At 45.5% G+C, this 23,438-nt stretch overlaps 1 protein-coding gene across 4 annotated transcripts; it reads right to left on the bottom strand.

Moving 5' to 3' along the window:
• Positions 1 to 13,944: 13,944 nt before the first annotated feature.
• On the bottom strand, positions 13,945 to 23,179 carry LOC136573049 (acidic leucine-rich nuclear phosphoprotein 32 family member B-like). Of its 4 annotated transcripts, none has more exons than XM_066574185.1 (7): positions 23,017 to 23,179; positions 22,238 to 22,387; positions 20,606 to 20,728; positions 18,138 to 18,300; positions 16,949 to 17,020; positions 15,809 to 15,862; positions 13,945 to 15,196 (listed from the first exon to the last, which is right to left on the bottom strand). In XM_066574185.1, exons 1-7 carry the CDS (start codon positions 23,068 to 23,070, stop codon positions 15,108 to 15,110), a joined length of 705 nt encoding a protein of 234 aa, XP_066430282.1. In that variant the 5' UTR covers positions 23,071 to 23,179; the 3' UTR covers positions 13,945 to 15,107. The 4 variants fall into 4 exon arrangements, with proteins under 4 accessions (XP_066430282.1, XP_066430281.1, XP_066430280.1 ...); XM_066574184.1 differs by having other exon boundaries at positions 16,949 to 17,023; positions 23,017 to 23,177; XM_066574183.1 differs by having other exon boundaries at positions 15,809 to 15,860; positions 16,944 to 17,020; positions 23,017 to 23,177.
• Between the last annotated feature and the right edge of the window lie 259 nt (positions 23,180 to 23,438).

Genomic DNA, 23,438 nt, shown 5'->3' with positions numbered 1-23,438 from the left:
TCTAATACCTCACATACACTAAGCAGTCACCCCCTCTATATTAGGAGGTTGTGTGAGTGGCTGTCCCATCGGTGTCCTCCACAGGTGTAACTGGCTCCCTCATTTGGCATTTTGACTACCTGCATGCTGAGGTGATGCACGTCTGCCCTCCTGTGTCAGTAAGTATATGGCCGTTTTCTTTGATTGTTTACACCGAGCAAACGGAGTGGAGCCAAGTTTTACAAAAGTGGGCAGGCAGAGAGCCCGTGCCGCAGGCAGCAGTGTAACGCCCATTGGACTCCCACCTCTAATTTGCATACGACACGTGGGGACCTCCATGATTGATATTTGGATGGTGGGGACACACTGAAGCAGATGCAGGTAACACTGGAACCCTTTTATCAGCGCACATTTCAGAGTCTATTCAATTGGTAGCAAAACATGTGGGTGACAGAATTCCTTAAAATTTGTGTTTTCAAAGTTGTAATGAAATGTAAAAAGAACTATAGACTGTACATGCCAGACTGTACAGAAGTGGAGGGACTTTTTGCATCCTTTTGTGCAGTAACTGTATACATTCTTTCTCTTGCATGTTATTGACTTCTCTTGGTAGTAATTTATATAAAATCTTTTTTTTGTGTGTTTCTCCCACCGATGGTATGTAATGGTATATGATGGCGTGCTATGGTGTATGATGGCGTGCTATGGTGTATGGTGGCGTGCTACGGGGTATGGTGGCGTGCTACGGGGTATGGTGGCGTGCTACGGGGTATGGTGGCGTGCTACGGGGTATGGTGGCGTGCTACGGGGTATGGTGGCGTGCTACGGGGTATGGTGGCGTGCTACGGGGTATGGTGGCGTGCTACAGGGTATGGTGGCGTGCTATGGTGTATGATGGCGTGCTATGGTGTATGATGGCGTGCTATGGTGTATGATGGCGTGCTATGGTGTATGATGGCGTGCTATGGTGTATGATAGCATGCTATGGTGTATGATAGCATGCTATGGTGTATGGTAGTATGTAATGGGTTATAGTAAAGTGTAATGGGGTATGCTTGCATGCACTGCTGTGTGGTGGCGTGTAATGGGGTATGGTGGCGTGCTTTGGTGTATGATGGCGTGCTATAGTGTATGGTGGCGTGCAATGGGGTATGGTGGCGTGCAACTGGGTATGGTGGCGTGCAACTGGGTATGGTGGCGTGCTACGGGGTATGGTGGCGTGCTATGGGGTATGATAGCGTACTATAGTGTATGATAGCATGCTATGGTGTATGGTAGTATGTAATGGGTTATAGTAAAGTGTAATGGGGTATGGTTGCGTGCACTGCTGTGTGGTGGCGTGTAATGGGGTATGGTGGCGTGCTATGGTGTATGATGTAGTGTTATGGTGTATGATGGCATGTCATTGTGTATTATGCTGTATATAGTAAATCCTGCACTGAGCAGGGTGTTGGACCAGATGACCCTGGAGGTCCTTTCCAACTCTACCATTCTATGAATTCTATCAATAAGCCCTTAGTATCACGATTTTTGCCCTGAAACTGCTGGTGCTTTGGAAGGCTACAGGGACTCAGGAACTTCAGGCTTTGGGTAGCTACCCAAGACAACCCTATTATAATCCACCACAACAATTACTGCCCTCTGGGTCCTTTGGCTTGCCCATCTCCATCTTCCTCTTCTTCACTAGCCCCAACCACTGTTTGCACATGTTGCAAGCTGCATACTTAAGATCCGAAACCTGGGCTTCCAAATACACAACGTGCTTGCTTCTAGTGCAGAGGTTTTGAGCCTGTTCAAGGTTTACATATATTGCGCAAAACACACACCAGGTAGCATTGCGCATGGAGCGCATAAAGGAAGAATAAGTACGTTTTATACCCATCTTCCCCACCGTTCCCCTAGTGTCAGCTGTGCTTTGCTGAACACTTCCGGTGAACTACATAGTGTGTGCGTATAACAAGGAGGACTACGTAGCACACACAATGGACTGCAGATGCTTCATCAGTAACATTTAATATGAAACCGTAAAACTTGGCACTATGCAAAAACATATTCGAGGACTATTCTCACAGGTCAAGATGGCCCAAAACCCTTTAATGGCACGAAACGGCACAATCAAAGGCAAAAATGAGAAGGAGCTGAATGATCAACAGAGTATGCTGATACTCTGTTGGGCATTCAGCTCCTTCTCATTTTTGCCTCAAATTGTGCCATTTCATGCCATTAAAGGTTTTTGGGCCATCTTGACCTGTGAGAATAGTCCTTGGATATATTTTTTACCCTGAAAAATAATGTGGATCGGTGGAGGAAATACACAGAGGACCTATATGCCTGCAACCACATACCTGGACCATAGCATGAGGTGGAGCCTGTGGACTTGAAGCCCTCCATTACGGAGTCAGAAGTGGTTATGATAATGAAACAACTAGCCAAAAATGAAGCACCAGACAGATAACATACTGGCAGAGCTATTGCTGCCAGTACCAGGGAAAACCATCACAGCGCTGTGCCAGGCAGTATAGGCATCCACACAATGGCCGCAGGACTGGAAAAGGTCTGTCTTCATCCCTCTACCGAAGAAAGGCGACTTACAAAATTGCTCCAACTACCGAACAATAGCTCTCATTCCGCATGCAAGCTAGAACCTACTCAAAATTATACAGGAAAGACTGGGATCAGTAGTTGAAGCAACACTCTTTGATGCTCAGGCAGGACCGATGAGGACGCGGCACCCGCGACTCTATTGCAAACTTGTAATATGAAAAAGCTTGAATACCAAAAAATATCTAAATGCACTTCACCGAATACATCAAGGCCTTTGACTGCGTTGACCATGATAAGCTATGGCACCCCTTACAAGAGCTGGGCATATAGGCACATCTAATCAAGCTAATAAAATCACTTTATACCAATTAAGAAGCTACTGTGAGAACACAGTATGGGGACACAGATTGGTTTGGGATCGGCAAAGGCGTCCGATAGGGCTGCATCCTCTCACCCCTCTTGTTTAACCTATATGCGGAAGTGATAATGCGGTAAATGGACCTACACGAATTGGAAAACGGGATGAGAATAGGTGGCAGAAACATCAACAATCTCCTTTATGTGGATGACACAATTCTGCTTGCAGAAACAGAAGCCGGTCTGAAGCAGCTGATATGCTGAAAGTGAAAAAAATGGGCCTCTACCTGAATGTAAAGTACTACTCCAAAATAACAGTGGGCATACAGATGCATACAGCTGTGCATATAGTTATATCAACCCCAAAAAGATAGTCTCAATACACAGATTAGAAATATATATAAAAAAATATTTACCAATCACATTGAAATATTTCTATTTAAAATGTACAAGTTTCACAAGAGAGTGCAGCCCTCAGTCAAATATGCATTAGTATAATGGTTGATGTCCCATATGCGTGTTACAATGTATAACAAGCATCATATCACAATACATTAATAACAGTCACATGTTACAACGCAAAATAAATTAACATACTTATACCATATAAAGCACCGACCTAGATGCACACCCCACAACTACAAAATATGGCCAAATTCTATTGAGGCAATAGACTGCGCACGAGACTTCATCTTCCTTGGTTCGAACATTGACCAGAATGGAGTATCTATGCCAGAGATAAAACATAGGATAGCATTGGGGCGAAGCGCAATGCTAAACATGGACACAATCTGGAAGAGTAGGGATATCAGAATAGCAACTAAATACAGGGTAGTGCAAGCCACCGGTTTCCCCATAGCAATGTATGGATGTGAAAGCTGAACTCCGAGGGAAGCTGATAGGAGAATAGATGCATTTGAGCTGCTGGCGAAAGTTGCTGCATATACATATTGCTGCATGGACAGCGAGAGTAACAAACAGAGAAGTCCTGAATCGTATAAGACCCGATATATCAGTGGAGACAAGATGACCGGGCTCAGGCTCACAGAGGACAACATGGCCAGGATCAGGCTCAGAGAGGACAAGTTGTCCGGGCTCAGGCTCACGTATTTTGGCCATGTAATGCGAGCAGAGTCGCTAGAAAAATCTATAATGCTTGGACAGATAAGTGGCAAAAGAAGACCCGGCTGCCAAATGATACGATAGCTGAAACTGTCAGAGTTAATACTCATAGGGATATCACACAACATCTCCCTTATGTGCATATTACCCAGAGGAGCATGAATGGCCTTTTGAGTCTCCTCACTCACCATCTTGGTGTTCTCCTTAAGGAGAAAAGAAGAACAGAATGCATTTTTGACCCCCGTCCTAGGTCTCTCACTAGCAAAGCCAGACTCCTACTGTACACTGATGAAGGGCAAACACCCTGAAACAGCTTTCTGGCTTTGCTTTTAATTTCCAGTCATTGTTAAAAGGCTTGTATGAAGAGTCTAACTTTGGCTTAAAGGAAAGCTGCCTTTCAATAGGTGGCACTGTGGAGGTATTATTCCATCTCCCTTTTTTGACTACTTTCAGGCCCACGCTTTTCTTTTTTTTTAAGCCAAAGCTAAAGATCACTGCAACTACAGGAGTAGTATGAAGGATGCGGCTACCCCCCACCCTCCACCATTTTCTTTTTTTCCTCTCCACTTTTAACAAAATCATAACTCTTATATTTATCCATCAAAGTTGCTGTCTGTGGGTTGTTTTTTGCGGGACGAGCTGTATTTTTAAATGGTTCTATTTAATGTACTGAAACATTTTTTATAAATTCTAAGAGCAGTAAAAAGGTTGTGCGAGGGCTTGTTTCTTGTGGGACATCCTGTATTGAATCAGAATGGTAGAGTTCGAAGGGACCTCCGGGGTCATCGGGTCCAACCACCTGCTCAGTGCAGGATTCACTAAATCATCCCAGACAGATGTCTGTCCAGCCTCTGTTTGTACACTTCCATTGAAGGAGAACTCACCACCTCCTATGGAAACTTGTTCCGCTCATTGATCACCCTCACTGTCAGAAAGTTTTTCCTAATATCTAATCTATGTCTCCTCCCTTTTCAGTTTCATCCCATTGCTTCTAGTCTTTCCTTGTACAAATGAGAATAGGGCTGATCCCTCTGCACTGTGACAACCCTTCAGATATTTGTAGACAGGTATTAAGTCTCCTCTCAGCCTTCTTTTTTGCAAGCTTCACGTTCCCAGATCCTTTACCCGTTCCTCATAGGACATAATTTGCAGACCGCTCACCATCTTGGTACCTCTTCACTGAACTTGCTCTAGTTTTCTGTCTTTTGGGATGCCCAGAACTGCACACAGTATTCCAGATGAGGTCTGACTAAGGACAAGTAGAGGGTAATAATTACCTCATGTGATCTAGACTCTATGCTTCTCTTAATACATCCGAACATTGTTTGAAGAGTGACCATTTAAATCCCCTACCGGTATTGGTTTACTTTGCTGTACATGCCGTAGAGTCACACATGACCGCTGAAGCAAACTACTCAAAATAGACAAAGAGCCGCATAGGTTAAGGCCAGCTTCACACTGGCTACAAAATTGCATAATGCAACATGGTTTCCAAGGGGTTCTTTCACATGACAGATGTTTTGTAGCCGCAAAGAACCCCTTGGAAACCATGAACTTCACATACATGCGATTTTGTAGCCCGTGTGAAACAGGCTTTAGCTGCTGTAGGTTTTTTTGAAAGTCACATTTATCGGCCAAACGTTTGTTACTTCCTGGACAATCGTTTAAAAGAAGCGCTTTTGAGCAATGCAGCAGAGTATCCCGGACCTGCGGTGACTCCAGTTGTTTAGCTCGCCCCCTCCAGGCTGGCCTGGGGACTCTACACATGGCTCCCGGTCACCGATACTCTGTAGTCAGGACACAATATTGTCCACCAGCTGCAGAGCTGCATTCACATCGAAATGCTTAATCATGAAAACAGGGAAAACGAAATCATACCTGCAGTGTGTTGATGGGTCTTGAGTTGTACGTTTTCTACCGTTCCCCATGTAGTAACACGGATACTCCCGTTTCCCTGAGGCATTGCTTGTTTACAGGCTGCAGTGCGACCTGGGTTCAGGACATCATAGGCAGTGTACACAGACCGAGGCAGCTGGAAAACAGGACCTGGAGCCGTGGGAGAAGAGGGTAGGAGTGTTCATTCACTGCATAGAAAATAGCGTTTTACAAAGAAGGGTAAAAAAACAAAACACACTACTAAAGGAAACTACTTTAACGGTGCAGGTATTTTTTTTGCAAGTTTTTTCCTCCCTACTCTTAGCTAAGTTGTCTGAGGGCAGAGTTGTACTTCTCACCTTTTTTGGTTGTTCCTATGGCGTACATACTGCGTCAAAAATGCATTGATATGTTTAGGGCTTATTCAGACAGGCGTATATTGGCCGGGTTTTCACGCCCGGCTGATATACGCTGTCCCTATCTGCAAGGGGAGGAGGCGGTCCAAGCGTAGTGCACTGAGCTCCCACCCCTGCTTGCAATGGGAGGAGCAGGACAGGGGCGGAGCTAGGTTCCACCCACCCATTGGAAACAGTGGTGAGGGGCGGAGAGAGGGCCTAGTGCTCCTGGCCCTGCCTCCTCCCCCCTTGCAGAGAGGGACAGCGTATATCGGCCGGGCGTGAAAACCTGTCCGATATACACCTGTCTGAATAAACTCCCATGCTATGGCTCAGTGTGATTATGATACAAAATGTATATATATATATTTTTGCTCCATTACTTGGAAATAAAATCTCTTCAGAAAAAAAATACATTTTCTGCCACCATAACTTTTCTTGTCAACATAGTTGTTTGAGGGCTCTTTTTTTGCGGGATGTTATGTAGCTTTTATTGGCACCATTTTGGAGTATATATGACTTTTTGATTACTTTATTACATTTTTTCTTGAAGAGGGAGTAACCAAAAAACCCTGCAATCATGTTTATTTTTTTCCCTCTGGTGACGTGCACCGGGGTAAATAATGCGTTACTTCGATAGATTGCATCCATAAAAATCCAATGATATCAAATGTGCTTTGGGGGTTTTATTTATTTTTGTATGGGAAAAAAAATCTAAGGTACTAAATAAGGCAGGTTTTTCTTTCTTAAAAACTTAAAGGGGTTGTCCCGATGCAGGGGTTAAAAAAGAACACCGCACAGCGCTTACCTGAATCGCCGCGCTCCGGTGACTTCTTACTTACCTGCTGAAGATGGCCGCCGGCATCTTCTCCCTCCGTGGACCGCAGGGCTTCTGTGCGGTCCATTGCCGATTCCAGCCTCCTGATTGGCTGGAATCGGCACGTGACAGGGCGGAGCTACACGGAGCCCCATTGAGAAAAGAAGAAGACCCGGACTGCGCAAGCGCGTCTAATTTGGCGATTAGACGCTGAAAATTAGACGGCTCCATGGAAACGAGGACGCTAGCAACGGAACAGGTAAGTGAAAAACTTCTGATAACTTCTGTATGGCTCATAATTAATGCACAATGTACATTACAAAGTGCATTAATATGGCCATACAGAAGTGTATAGACCCACTTGCTTTCGCGGGACAACCCCTTTAACTAAAAAAATGATTAAAAAAAACTTTAAACCGATTTTTATTTTACTCTTTTTTTAATCCCCATAGGCTGTTCAGGATTTCAATGGGGGCATTTAAATGCTGTTGTTAATTGATAGCAGCATTTAAAGGGTCAACGGTGGCGGTGCTGAGCGGAGCTGTTGCGGGCATGTGACGGCTGTACCGGCACCTGCATTGTATGGAGCAGGATCGACCTCTTGATCCCCCTCCATACAAACCACAAACCTTCATAAATTTCCAGCATAGTTACAAGTTTTCCACCATTGAAGTATATATGGGCTCGCTGAAGGTACACATAAAAAGGGGCATAAACTAGTCACACAATTTCTGCTCCTCTACTGGTGTGTGTCAGTCGCATCATTTCTGTAATATACTTTCATTAAACATTGCTTGTTCCCCCTGTAAATCACGTTTGAAGTGGCCACCACTAGGGGTCTTCCTTCCAGCTTCTCTGCAGTCATCAAGTACCGAGCTTCTGTAGGAACAGACGTTTCCTTGGCACCAAGGGAGAAGTCCTCTTCATAAGCAGCTCCCACGCCTTCAGAGGCTGCACGGGAAAAGGTTTGGTATGGCACGGAGCCTGTTTGCGCCTTAGTTTGGAAATTTGTGTCGCTTTATCATAGAATAACTCCGTAAAGGTTTTGCATATCCCAGTGATTCTGACATTGTTTTTTCGCCACATATTGTAAAAATACAGATAGAATTTGTGCATATTTATTAAAAGCACCAAATTTGAGAAAAATTTCAAAAAATTGTCATTTCTTTCACCTTTTCAACTGCAATACCTCAAAATGTGCAAACATACTGTACACATCTTTGGTAAGATATAGATTTCCATCTGTTTACTTTATTCTGGACGCAGATTGGAAAGATGTCAGGTTTTTTTTAACCATTTAGGAGACGTACAAATTTACCATTGATTATTAACATTTTGAGTAACACTTTATTTTCCTGCACCAAGCCAAGATTGCAAAGGCTCATAGATGTCAGAATGATAGATACCCCCACAAATGACCCCAATTTAAAAACTACACATTTGAATGTATTCACTGAGGGGTGTCATGAGTTTCTTTTCAGGAATTAATGCAATTTAGAGTAGAAAAAATTAAATTTCATATCTTTGCAAATATGTCATTTAACCCATTCCCGCTGCAGGGCGTAAGTTTACGTCCTGGGAGCGGGGTACTTCCCGCAACAGGGCGTAAACTTACGTCCTGGAGATAGCGCTGGATCATATGTGATCCAGCGCTATCCCGCAGCGGGAGCCGGCTGTCAGTCACAGCCGGCGTCTCGCTGCAGCAGAGGGGGGACATCAGAGATGCGCCCGCCACTGTTAACCCGTTCCCTGCCGCGATCTAAGTAGATCGCGGCAGGGAAAGAGTTCACAGCGGGAGCGCGGCTCCCTCTGTGTCTCCGGCCGGAACTCGCGATGTCATCGCGAGAGCCCGGCATGTCACCATGGCAACAGGACGCCAGACACTGGCGTCCTGTATTGCCTATGCCTGAGATCGCTGTATGAGCGATAAGGCATGGGAGAGCAGTAGCTCTGCCATGCCTTATACCAGCGATCATCAGGGCAGTGGTTAAAGTCCCTCAGAGGGACACAAACAGTGTAAAAAAAAAGAGAGATTTAAAAAATGAATTAAAAAAAATGTAAAAAAAAAAGAGTAAAAAAACCATTTTTTATGCTTTTTCTCAGATTAGCATAAAAAAAGGTAAAAAAAAAATAAAACCCCACATATTTGGTATTGTCGCGTCCATAACGATGCGTACAATAAGTTGCACATGCTTTTGACTGTGCACCGAAAAAAACGCTAAAAAAAAAGCTAAAAAACTGAGGCAAAATGCTCATTTTTAGCATTTTGCCTCACTAAAAACGCAATAAAAGTGATAAAAAAAGTCGTATGTACGCCAAAATGGTACCAATAAAATCTACAGCTCGTCTCGCAAAAAATAAGCCCTCATAGAGCTCTGTACATCAAAAAATAAAAAAGTTACGTGACTTTGAATGCAGCAATTTAGAATAGAAAAAAGATTTCCAAAAAAAAAGGGTTTTTATTGCAGAAAAGTGGGAAAACCTAAAAAAATGTTAGAATTTTGGTATCGTTGTAACCGTACCGGTCTGCAGAAAAAATGGAAAGTCTCATTTATGCTGCATGATTAACGGTGTAAAAAAAAAATAAAAAAAATCTATGGCAGAATTGATGCGTTTTCTCTCTCTGCTATCATTAAAAAAAAAATAAAAAATTTTACAATATAGTCTATGTACCCAAAATTGGCATCGATAAAAACTACAGTTCGCCACACAAAAAACAAGCCCTTATACGGCCGCGTCCACGGAAAAATAAAAAAGTTATGGCTTTTGAAAAATGGAGATGGAAAAATACCAAAAAATCGCTTGGTCCTCAACGCCAAAATAGGCCATGTCATGAAGGGGTTAAAAGACAGGCTTTTTTTCTATAGTGCACATAATGAGGATTTGCATCCAAGATGGATCCCCGTTTGTCCCGTGTTCAGAAGCATACCCATTGTGGCCTTAATCTTGCGTCTCTATACACAACGGGGCCCAAAGTAAAAGGAGCAGCCAGTGGCTTTCAGAACAGACATTTTGCTTGAAGGTATATTAGGCCCCATTGCCCACTTGTAGAGCCCTTGAGCTGCAAACGCTGAAAGCCCCCAGAAATGACCCCATTTTAAAAACTATTCCCCTTAACGAATTCCTCTAGGGGTGTATGGCGTATTTTGACCCCACAGTTGCTGAATGAATCTAAGCAAACCGGAAGGGGAAAAAAAAATTACAATTTTTTTTTTTTTTGGCAATTATGTCATTTTAAAGTTGTTTTTTTCTGTACAGCGCATATATGAATGGATACCCCCGTTTGTTCCGTGTTCAGAAACATACCCATTGTAGCCCTAATATTATGTCCGTATGCAAAACGGGGCTTAAACCAAGAGGAGCAATAAACTTCAACTGTGTTCTTACTTTTACATAATCAACATTATCCATTGGATAACTGTTATCACGTGACTGGGTAACACGCGGCCCTCAGTCACTGCTCCAGGCTCTCCGCTACCTTTAGTAGCCAGCAGCAAGGAGACTTTAATTTTCCCGGGCCCTCCCCAGCTTCTGCACTTGTGACCGCCACTTTGCTGATGGGCACATGCGCCAAATTTGGGGAAAGGTCTGCGGATAAAGATTCGATCAGAGGACATTGCCGAAGGCCTTAGGTAAGTAATTTCACCTCCCCTCATGGATCAGATCCGTGATGGGGATGAAACTTTTTTTCTTTTACGTGATGCAGTTTTCTATTGGAAAATGGCAATCACGTGACCAGGGACCACATATCCCTGTGTAATCTCCAGGGTCTTGTCTACATTTGGTAGGCAGGAGCAAGGATATTTTAAACTACCCTGGCAATGCGGCTCCCGGTGACATCCCTCTGCTCTGGGCTACACGTTAGCCGGGAGCCAGAGATTTTTGAATTTCCCGAGCCGCATGCGCCTGACCTGGAGCCCAGAAAGCCACGGGACATCACGGAGGGCGGGTTAGTACTTTCAGCTGCCCTGATAGATTCAATCCATCATGACAGCTGAAGCTTTAACTTTTTATTGGCTTTCATATGATCGGCAGCATTTAATAAATGCCAGCTCCAGGTTGCAGGCTACGTCTGGTAACCGACAGCATGGAGCTGTCACGTCAAGAGCTTGCAGGGCTTTAATCCCTGCAGGGAGCATGTTTTAACGGCCCCAAGAATTAAACTAAGCAAGCCAGGATGTAAAAATGCAATGGGGTGATCACTAAAGGGTTAATGATACTGGACTCAGTAATATGAGACATGGTGGTCCAAAGATGTGGAGCCTTCCCCATAATTTGTTTTCATTTAGTTAGAACACTCCTTTGTTTGGCATTTTGGAAAGTGGGCAAATCTGAGAGACGGCGTTCAACACTGCAGCCATTTTGAAAGTTGCCACCTTGGAACAAAGTCAATATTTGAGTGGGAAGGGGCACGAGTGACATTTATCTGCTAGAGAATTTGATGAAGAATCCAAATATTTACTTTTATTCCAGCTAGTTATTTTTGTGACTGTATAAACCCATGCCCTGACATCACCTAATAAGTTGTTCAAGGTGGTGACATCAGCTAGGATTGTGTATACTCCACTGGGTCACATCAAATCCACTCTTCTCCCTCTCCCCCCCCCCCCCCCCCCCAAACCTACAGATATTATGTCCATAAAGGGGGCTGGATGGTAGGCACTATCCTTCTAGAAGAACACTCGAATGTGCCATCTTCATTGCAGTGATAGGCACTCCTAGTCACGTAACAATTAGCTACTTGGCAGCAGTAAGTCAGTTTTTTTTTGGTGTCCAAATGCCTGAACGGTCCAGGGAAACTAGGGGCAGACCTATAGATACTGCCATACTAACTTCCAGACAGTAAGTGAGCCCACTATCTTCATACCTCACCATGATCTTGTACCAGTCTTACCAGGAGTGAAGGTTTCTTTACCGCCCCATTTTAATAAAATCTTGCTTTAACATTGTACAGTATCATCTACCTGAAATCTGGGTCCTGTTCCCACGACACCCATTTTGCTAACAATCAGGATGGTCCTTATTGAGGCGATGCAGCAGGATCTTGTAAGGCGCCATCTGTGCACAGCCAGTATATGGTGGTTTGACTTGTCCCACGCACCAGTGAGAAACAGTGGGTGATACACTGTGCGCTCTAGCAGAAGCTAACAGCCAGTGTTGCTGCTTCAGTTGTGGCAGTTTTGTTACATCCGCTTTTTGGCAGACCCAACAGTCTGTTTTGTGAAATTCAGCAAACAATTTATCAACTTTGCTGCAACAGCTGGGTGGTCTGTTAGTGTGCCGACCATGGAATCCCACTGTAATGACTCTGGTACTATGCTTCCTGAAGTCCAGCATAACCTCTGTCCCCTCTTCGCATGTCAATAGTGCAGCCATGTGTCTAACTTTGGCAGGGAAAAAAAAAAGTTTAGGTTTTGCTTTTCCAATCAAAAGCTCCCACCAGATACATGACACATGCACCCCTTGACACATGCACCCCTTTTTTATTTAAAGATAGCAACTTTGTTCGAAGATGGTGATTTTCAAAATGGCCACTGAGTTGGGCACCATGCCATAGCAAAATGCCACACAGTTATTCGAGTGTTCCATTTATTTAGGTGTTCATATACCACCCTGTGTAGTGTTTACTAACAATTTAGCCAGAATATCTCCTAATTCCCAAACGGATAAGGGTAAACCATCAAATACTGCCATCCTGGACTAGACAATGCAGCATGGGAATGGTGACTGCAGGGCAGTGAACTACTGGCAGATGGCTTGTTGAAAGTGGATTGTAAACAGGGCAGTAGAAATATGAGGAAGAGCAACTGAAAATCAGAACCTTAATGTGAAACAGCAATGAGTAAGGAGACCCTGCCATCTTAGACAACTTGAACACTGGTACACTTTTAACCCTTTGCAATACAATTTTGGATTAAGAGTTTTAGGGGGCTTTCTCTTTCTGCCATTATACAATGGCACTGTCTGCTGGCTAAAGCAAGTATCACGGTATGTGACATGCTGGAGAGGCACCCCGACAGAGCAGCCAGTAATGTACAGTAAGAATACCCTGCCGGACGTCTTCCAGCATCGGAGCTGTACAGCCTTCAATCAGAATGTCTTCAGATGTCAGACAGTGGATTGGAAAGGGTTAGCATTCCCTGAAACCAAATACCCCATCTGTGATAGTAAGTTCAGAGTATAGTTAGAACCAGATTCTGGCTGCTTGAACTTCTCTTTACAGGCAATAAAGGAACATTACCTATAGATGGTATTTGTCCCACTGGAGCACACATACGAGGTGGAGGGTATTGACACGTTAACACATGTGCAGAAACACCCAGCCAGTAGATACTTGCTGCAGAAGCTTTAAACAGATGCTTGAGCCAGAAGTATATCCATGTATTAGTGTACACTTTCTGAACAGTGTGAAGTGCTTCCTGAACTGTGATGAAAAGCATCTGACTCAAGTCCCTATTTTACCTAAATGTAGGTTAACTGTTCCCCCAAGCATGGCAAGGCCAGTAAGGATGCTGTCAGAGAATCTGACCCTGTTGGTTGCACCCCCTCCCCATAAGCTCTGGCTTGTAAGAAACCCCACATTCTCTTTTTTGCTCTAGTGAAAACCATTTGTGTGGCTTTACTTTGATGCATCTTCCTAGTCCTATAGAGAAGCCTGTGGCATCATGAAACAAGATCTAGAGCACGCTGTATTTTAGAAAAATCCTGACGGAAAAACCCAGACATAAGCAGAGTGCTGCAAAAAAAAAAAAAAGTTAAGTGAAACCCACCTTTGCTTCCCTCTCACCCACACTGATACCCTAATATGCTGAAGGGTGGTTCCTACTATGGTTAACCAATAAAAAAAAAGCAACATTTTAAAAACCCCAAATATTTTATTAAAAAGGCTTTCTGTAACAACTAAATACAAAAACATGGGTGTTAAATAGGTCAATTCATAATTTTTTTAAATCTTAAAGTGATTTCCTCAACCCCAATTGGCCAAAATCCCCATGAAAAGGGAAGATTAAATGAAAAAAATTATGTAGATGCTCATGGTACCTCAAGTGGCAACAGGAGATCAACCTTATGACAACTGGGAAGGCTGCTAGTGGCACAACACAGCATGGGGGTGGGGGGGCAAAACAAATCATGTACAAAGCTTATGCCAAGTGGCAGGGTCACCACAGATTCAGAGGTAGGGAATGTTAGTTAGGATTAGAGATATGAACAGTAGATTCTAGCAATGGGGATGTGAACATGGTTTCCCAAGAATAAGAGTTGAAGGTGCTTGGAAGTATCCAAGCCGCTTGTTAACACAATTCAGTTCAAGTTTTAGAAAACTTGTGTTGGCCCTCCAGAAACTTGAATTAAAAGTCAGATGAGTTAATGCCAAGAACAGAACTCTAACGTAGCAGTCTGCAACTGCGATGCTTCCATCACCAAGAAGCATTGCCTATACAATGCCAGTGTGCTCTGGGAGGTCTTTTAATGCATCAGCAACTTGAGGTGTAAGGAAATCAAATTGTTAAACCATGATTTGTACAAGGTAATTGTTAAGTCTTATTGCCAAAAATACGCAAATGTTAATCATATACATGATTGAGGAGATAAAGCAGGGCACATTAAGGCATGATTGAACACAAGAATGCAGGATAGAGGGAGACTATCTTTGGAATCCTCCTCAGATTTTTACACCCGTGCACCATTCACAGATCAGAGGAACCACAGAACTTTCACAGAAAATTCCAGGGGAGGAGGGAAGGAATATTTAAAATAAAATAAAAATTGGGGACATTCTACGATCTGACTCCACAAATAGTTCAGGCGGCCATCTGTTTAAATAAAGCGCCAAACAATTTCATTCAGACCAGAATAAGTCTCATCTCTCAGCCCTACACACAAACAGGAGAGGGGGGAAAAAAAGTTGAACAGGGTGGCTGACGGCTGTATACAGTGACCCGTCAGCAGACACTGCCACATGCACTGGTGGCCAGCCCAGACAGTCCATAAAAAAAGAACCAGTAGCCTTTTGAGTCTTATTCATCATCCTCTTCCTCATCATCGAAGTCTTCCTCGTCACCTTCATCTTCCAAATCCCTTTTTCGCTTTTCTCCCTGGGGTGTATCTGCATGTACAAATAAAGTGAAAGGTTACATCTGACAGGTTGTGTTGCCAAGAGGTTCCGCCATTCCTAGAACATGCATGTTAAAGGATTAGTCAGCGTTGTTAATGCTTTGTTCCCGACAGACCTTTATAGTGGCTTTCTTACACAAGGTCACTGACCTTCAAGCAATACATTGTCTGTCAGTCTCATGTAATGGATTTAGTTTCCCTGATTAGATTTAGGCAAGAATCCTGAAGCAGATTTACTACTAGAGTTAGACTGTGCAAACCAAGAGTCTTACAATGTGATTCATACTGGATAGCAAATCAGTTGAAGATGTCTGGTCTGTTTGTACCACCCAATAGTTGGATTAGTTCACCTAAAGTTAGCACCGAGGTGCGCCTGTACACAGTAGGTGGGGCCACAGAGGTGTTAGCACGCATGGAGTAGGGGAGCCACGAAGGTCTTAACAGTATTGATTATTAAAAGGACATGGACTCTGCTCCTTCCCAGTCTATCGCAAAACTTGCCATACCATGAGATCACATTGTGCAATAGGTTTTGTAGTCAGACTAAAACTGGAATACTTCAATCTTTTCCCCTGTGGATAGTAACATTGCTTTCAAGTCTTACCCTCCTCATCCTCTTCTTCCTCTTCTCCTTCCTCCTCCTCTTCCACATCTTCCTAAAATTGTAAAAAAAGGAAGAGATTTAAAACAAAGTTCACAATTGAAGCACAGGAGGGAAAAAAGTGTAGCTTCACATACTTAAGCTCACAAATAGGTTTGAGACTAGCAGGTCATTGATTGCATTGACATTGTCTGAAGTGTAGTGAATCTAGTATGTCACCATATTTGTAGACTAATCCAATTACACACGTTAAGGCCCATTTACACGGAGCGGTAATTGCTCAGACAGATCGAGCGACAGCTTTGAGCAATCATTTTGCATAAACTATTCAGTAGCTACTCAAGAGCAATTAAGTCTGCAACTGAAGTCTTAGCTTAAAGCAGTTCATAGCCCAAGGGCTCTTATCTGCTTTCAGTTACTTTGTTCTCCAGCGGGAACCAATGCTATCACTACACTATTCTGCACTACCTGCGGAGAACTGCCGATAAGGCTGAATATTAAATTCAGTCCAACCTAAAAATTGTCAATCAGCTAGCAGTGCCTGAAAAGTGCACGATGGCTGTGCGTTTAGACGCAACGATTAGCGCTCAAACGATTGTTCTGTGTAATTAGGCCTCTAGGCTGGTTGCAAACTGGTCAGTGCCCAGTTGGCATCTGCATGTACCTGGTCCGGACAGGTCACCTGACATGCGCAGTACAGACTTCCCACGCCATCAAGAGGCAATGATGCAGAATGCACAGCCTTCACAATTCAATTCCACAAGTGTGTAGGAAAAAGCACTTTTAGATAGCATGTAACGAACAGCATTTGCTGCGGATTCCATAATGCTAATCAGTGCGTGCAGGCGGCCTTAGTCCATGGTCACATCTGCACCAGAGGGTAACAGGGCCCAATATAAAAAAGTGGATGATATTGTGCAGTATACTCTGCCATTTCAACTTGGAAGTGATCATGGAACATGTTGGAAGGACCCCATTATAGCAGTCTGGTGCAATTCAGAGCCAACACTTGGGTTCAGCCCAGTCCTAGGGGGGAACCCAGATGTAGACATGGCCGCATACGTTCACCACACTTCTATATCTTACAGAAGTGAACCAAACCTTAGATTAGCAGCTTTAAGTAGTCACAGCAACTGACCTCATCATCTACTCCATCTTCATCTTCTTCATCAAGCTCATCTTCATCAAATTCCTCCTCATCTTCATCTTCCTCTCCTTCTGCAAAGAATAAGATCATCAAGGCACAGAAAAGGGTTTGTATGCTTAGTCTTTAAGCCCAACTCAAATTACCGAGTCACAATTTTCTGTTGGTCTTGTCCGGATTCAGCAAGTCTGGGGGGTTTCCTATGAAATGCCATTTCCACAAGCGAGTCTATGGGCACTGTCACATCAGTAATCAGCATTTGTAAGGCAAGTCCAGGAGTGCAGTCCAAGACAGCAGGGGAAAGCCACTCGCTTCTCTGTAGGTGACAGGCTAGTGGTGACATGCAAACCAGAAACCGGCTCCACTGCAGTTGCTCCCATGCAAGGACTGGCTAGAAGCCACAACTGATGCATAGGAACACAGAAAGCTTATCGTTCGGTTAAGAGCTTTCAGCTCTATTAGATGATCCAGGCAGACACAAAGGAACAGATGACATGTGCCGTCTTACATGTTTCAGGCATGTTTTATAGCCGATTAAGGGCAACATGTTTGTGTGAAACACGCAATGCAGCCCATGCTGCCTGTTCCTTCATATCTGAGTCGTTTAATGAAGACTGAAAGCTTTTCACCCAACGCTGAACTTGGTTTTCCTGTGCAATCTTAGTAGTGGTTTGCACAAACAGATACAAGTTACTGACTAAACTACCCCCATGTGCCCAGACCCAGGCTCTGAACAAGAGCCAATTACAAGAGGGTCATTTAACAGCTCTACAGCAACAATATTATGCATGCAAGACAAGAGGATCACATATGATGCAAAGTATCATTAAAAACATGGTTTTGACAGTTCTTTATAGGTGATGTGGGAACGGATTCCCAGAAGTAATCATCTTTAAACATTTACACAAGGTTTAGCAACAGAAAGCTGAAGGGAAGCTTCAAGGAGTCATCTGGTTTGTAAAAATGGATAGTGGTCCAGTGTCTAATCCCAGGATAGGCCATCAATATCTACTTGGCCCGTCAGCTGATGGAAGGGGCTATGGTGCTTATGGGAGAGCTGCAGCCCCTCAGCTGACAGGGGGTCCCAGCAGACCTCCACAGAGCAGATATTTATGACTAGGGGGATCAATCTCTACAAACACCATTTGTGACCACCTCTTGTAATGCCTTCCCTACACCCATTCTCACCATCTGGCTCTGGATCAGAATCCGGTGCTTCTTGGTCATCGGCATCAAAGCCATCAAGGTATGTTAACTGCGGCAGCAATGCGAATACGCTCTCCCGGTAGTTGTTCAGCATGGTGACTTCACAGTTGAACAGATCTAAACTCATGAGGTGATTCAGCTTTTTCTGTAAAATAAAGCAGCTTCGGTTTAGTTCACGGACGGGCAGGTGCGACAGTTTCAGCCAACAACATTTTCTCTGAAAGGTACATTCCTAGAAACCATGTAAGCGGGCCACTAGTCACCTATGGGGGTGGAAGAACTGAGCCAACATCTTCAGGCTTGGTGCACAAGACATACAGCCAACAAGTCAAGCATTAAAGACTGTTCGATATACTAGAACTTATCCACCTATTGTGTTTCATTCACAGGACCAGATTGCTCACATTGTGCTTCAGCTGCCTTATTACTCTAACAGATTATACCTTCATACAAGTTCATAGTTCAAATACATAGTGACAAATTTACTGAAATCTAGGCCAAAAACACACTTTGAAGTACGATGAATTGGATATTTATCCCAAGGTTGGTATACTGTTGATTCCTCATCTAGCGGCTCCCAGGAAGTCTGTAGCCGGAGGACGCAGGCTGGCAGTCAGTGCTCAGCAGCGAGCTTATGGCCACTGAAGCCTGCAGCTGTCAGGGGGGCAGTGACAGGCACAGCTGTCAGCCGGCCGCTTCTAGTTCCAAGCAGTGGGTACGGGGAGCCTCTAGAGCTTTGTCAAGTCCCAGACAACCCATTTAGAGGAACATTCTATCAGTGCTATAAGCATTGCTTCCAAGTGAGGAGCCCCCCCGCTCCAGAGAAGCGCTGTATGGCAACAGAACGCAGTACTTTGACAAATCCCATTTAGACAAGAAAGCATACTGAGACAACTGCCACAGAGACACCTATAAGACTTGTCACTAACCAGTGTGCTAGCCATAAGCAGTAGGTCCTCAGAGACATGTGAGCAGCTGAATACTGTATGGCTGCTACCGTGCAGAATCCAACACTGGTCAATAGTGACTGGCAGCTAAATACCCACATAATCCATGACATTTTGCATTTAGGTGTTGAGGTTACAAGGTGTTTCCTGGACAAACGTTTGATGACCCATCTTTGAGAGATCATCAATAGTTGATCAGCTGCTGCAGATCCTTGATGATCAGCTGATCGCCTCCACACCGAGAAGGACGTTTAATAGGTGGCTTTACTTCCAATTAAAAATCAAGGGGAATATTGCCTCCTACTACACTTCCTGCTCCAACCCAGACGGCCAAGGCAATTAACTGGTCAGAGGATCCCCAGCAAGTTACTATTGATGCTCCATCTTCACATTTTATCAGTAGTATTTGCCCAGAGACCCACTTTAATAGCCCCACATACCTTCAAGTTTCCTCATTGATTGAGATAGGTACAGTCACTCCAGAAACTCACCACCAACTTCTTGGTGAGCATAAATGTAGATTCCTTCATCCCCTCTAAAACATCTACTTGATTGCACTAGTAAGGGCCCCTCTTCTGCCATGACAGCACCCAAGTGTGCCATGCTGCAGAGATGAAGCACCTTGCTCCTTCACTGCCCATGACACTTCATCCCTGCATACTTCACAAGCTTCAACATAAAGCTGATCAGACAGCTGGGGTCTGGACTGCTTGTGGCCAGCTAGTCAAGTACCCCCGATTTAGAATCGCTGACTCCGCAAGTTTTTGCCAAATTCAAGCATTTCATGAAATGCAGATATGTCCAAGAAGTTAGACCCAATGTCCACATGCAGATTTTATTTATAACATCCACACGTGGCCCCATTCATGGGAGAGCCGTGCATCTTGCTGCCCAATACGGATGCATTAGCATCCGTAGGGCAGCTAAAGCATGCGGATGGATTTCTTCCCAGCATGCAGGACGCACAGAAAGAAATCGCAGCATGCTCCATTTCCCTGCAGGTCTCTGTACGGATGGCTCCCATTGAAGCCATCCAGATCCACAGCACAGCCGCAGCTGTTTGTGCTGTGCCACAGATATGCAGGAGAACAGGAGTTTAAAAAAAAAAAAAGCTGTGCACGGCACATGCGTGCTTGAGCACATCCGCCGGCCAGAAGAAAGATCCAGCCTGCATGTCTGAGTCCCGCAGCGTCCGGAGAGATAAGATTGTGTCTTCCCTCTCCATGGCCGCAGGCATGCAGATTTCACTGCAGGATTCAGCAATGGAATCCATGTGTGCGAGTGGACATGAGGCCTTTGGCTACATGAATGGAAGCCTGGGACGTGCCTCAGACTAGAGCTGCAGTTAGTGTAAACACAATGGCAGCTTCCACTAGTTAGCTGAGCCCAATTATGTATAACGAGGATTGGAATTGTAAATATTCATCAGCAGCTATTGTTCTAAAGCTAATGGAGTAGAAGGATCACATGGCAAGTCACAGGCAAACATGTCAATATACTCACAAGTGGCTCCAGAGTGTTTATGTCCTTAATCTTGTTCCCACTGAGATTCAAGTGTGTTAGATTGGGGGTCTTCTTTGCAAGCACCTCCAGACCACCAGAAATCCTGTTATCACTGAGCTCCAGCTGCAGGACACAAGGCAGATATTAGTTACCGATCATACGGTGTCCCGTCCTCCACTGTAAGCAGCATTATGCATTTTCCATGTCAATTTAACAAAACACCCAAAAAGGCCTTTATTGACTTTATAGTTGGGCCCTTTATAAGGAACGATTACAGGAAGAAAGAATGTATTGATTGGGTGAACCTGAATGATGAAGTGTAAACACGGCCAGCAAGTGATGGATGAGAAGGGGTTTTTGCTTCTTGTTTGTTTCATGCAGGCATAATAGTCTGTCGCTTGTGACCAGTGATCATGTAGATCATATCCCCTGGTACAACCAACATCTGCCTGTAAAGACCAGCTGCACGAGCAAACACATCAACCGCCAGTGCCAACCAGTTATTCTGGGTAAGAGGAGCCTTCGCATCACACTAGCCTGTACATATGGCATGCAGAGGTCTAGGTTTGGGGGATTGTTGGTCCTCCATGTCCTAGGTCTATTACTGAGTGTAACAACTTAAATTCCTTCTTAGGGCAACTTTACACAAATATGTACAATCTGACGGCATATAACAGTACAAATACATCCAGCACACAACTTTAGGCAGTGAAAACTGCAAGTCCCAAGCCAGTTGGCACATCAAGTCATATAGGTGCAGTGGCCCGACAGTCCTGCAATCAGCATGCTACGTGAACAGGAAGCTTGCTTTAAAGGCACTTTTAGACAGAATTGCTCAGTCTAAACCCAAGCCAACAGCTGATGACTTTGCTCATCATTCCATCATTGGCTCGTCCACTAATCATTGGGATTAAAAAGCGAACGTGGAAGACGGAAGGATTTCCCCCCGGATGACCAGGCTGCTCAAAGTGAGCTACAATGTCACTCAGCCCATTTAAGAGGACCCCAACTTGTACAGATGAACATAAGCAGTCAGCAGCGCTGAAGACATTCCTAAAGCTTCCCAAGGTAGGGACATTTCACAGCCCCACAAAGCAGACGAGGTTTCAAGAAAACTTCACACAAGAAACTCAGCACAAGTTGCCCAGCGGTGAAGATTTCAGCTCCACAGCACATGAAGCAGCAAAACCTGCACGTTTGGGGTGGGTGGGGATTCTGCTGTGGGTCTCACTGTTTGCATTGCAGAGTGACCTCCACATGGGAAGCGCCGGCCCGCTGCAGCACCAAGCACTAACAGTAACTACACTTTATAAAAACTTGCTGTATCTAGAGGTCTGATCAGCGGGGGCCAAGACCACCGATCGCTGAAGACTGACAAGCTAATACAGTCATGTGTCAGTCTTCAGTAGCCGAGGGATCAGCAGGCAAGGAAGGGTGCTGCAGGGGAACTGGCAACCCACCGGGGGTCGCACCACAGGGCCAGCACTCCACCAGGGTCACACCACAGGACCCAGCACCCCACAGGTCACAACATGTCACTCCAACAAGCTACAGGTTTTTAAAAATGCAGCTACCCCAACCACCCCCACCCACTCCATGCCTCAGCACAGCCACCATTGTAGCACCACTTACCTTCCTTAACTTCTCCAGCTTGGGTAGGTTGGCGACGGACAGCAGGTTGATGTTGATCATGCTCAGGAACTCCAAGTTCACAAACTCGGCGGTCAGCCCGGTGATCTTGCCATCATCGGAGCGGCAGTTGTCCAGAACCATCTCCTTCACCTGCAGAGGAAGAGCCGATACAATGTAGCACAAGTCCCTGATACAATGTATAACAGTGGGCGGAGCCTAGAGAATGTACCAACACCCCAAGGGCACCCCAAAGTATCACCAGCGGCCAGATCACAACTGGGACCCCAGATGTGATGCCTCTGCCCCGCATATCACACCCAGCTGCCGCCGGAGAGCCCTGCCCGGAAGAGATCGCCATGTTACAGATTGGAGGTCCGGCCGGCGAGCACCCCCACTGGAAGGGCACAAGTATGGGCGCACACAGCTACAGGGCGCCCGAGGAAAGTTATACCATGGCGGCTAACTGCTGCAGAGAGCCGCTCGTAGGCGCAGCCGGCTGGCCATCCCGGAACCGCCATGTGTGACCAGTTGCGCCCCCGGCCGCCGCCTCCACAACACGTGCTGCCGGCCGCCGCCCCACGTGCTCACCCACGGCACAAGGCGGGAAGCGCAGGACACGAGGCCGCACGGTGCGGCGGACCCGCTGCCTCCCCGCTAGTGCGGAGCCCGTGTCGAAGCGTCGGGCCGGCAGAGTTGTCGTCCGCCACGTGTTCGGCCACACACCTCCCCGAGGACCGCCGACAACCCCGGCGTCCTCCAGCGCACGGAGGAGCACTCACCTCCGCCGCCTTCCGGTTCCTCAGCTCCAGGGTGAGTCTCTTCTTCATGTCCATCGTGCGAGGTCCGCGCAGCGCCGAGTCTCCGGGTGGAAATAACCGCGAGCCACCCGCCGCCCCTTATATAGCACGGCGCCAAAGACACAAAGGAGGGGTTTGGTTAGTGGTGGGAGGATGTGGCGCGGCCGCTGCACTGACCTCTGCTGGCCGCGCCGGGTACTGCACTCCCGCCTCCAGCTGTCAACAAGCACAACTTTATCGGCAAGCCAGTCGTGCACAAACACGTCAGCGGCCGCGGCGCCATTACAGGGCAGGAGGCCATAGACGGCGGCGTGAAGGAGAAATACCCGCCCCGGGCAGGACCCGGCCTGTACCGTGTGGTGACGGAGGATTATCCGCCCTGGCCGTCCATTACACGGATACCT

This window comes from Eleutherodactylus coqui, chromosome 7, assembly GCF_035609145.1.
Source record: "Eleutherodactylus coqui strain aEleCoq1 chromosome 7, aEleCoq1.hap1, whole genome shotgun sequence".
In the NCBI taxonomy this organism is placed as follows: Eukaryota; Metazoa; Chordata; class Amphibia; order Anura; family Eleutherodactylidae; genus Eleutherodactylus; species Eleutherodactylus coqui.
The sequence above is the reverse complement of the archived record's forward strand: the minus strand, read 5'-3'. Positions and strand labels throughout refer to the sequence as shown.

Excerpts from the sequence above, each read along its gene's own strand:
- LOC136573049 (XM_066574181.1), bottom strand. The coding sequence starts at position 23,070 with ATGGACATGAAGAAGAGACTCACCCTGGAGCTGAGGAACCGGAAGGCG. Across the intron at positions 17,024-18,137 it reads TTCTGATCCAGAGCCAGATG|AAGGAGAGGAAGATGAAGAT; the intron begins GTGAGAATGGGT and ends TATTCTTTGCAG. Across the intron at positions 15,861-16,943 it reads AAGATGGAGTAGATGATGAG|GAAGATGTGGAAGAGGAGGA; the intron begins GTCAGTTGCTGT and ends TTACAATTTTAG.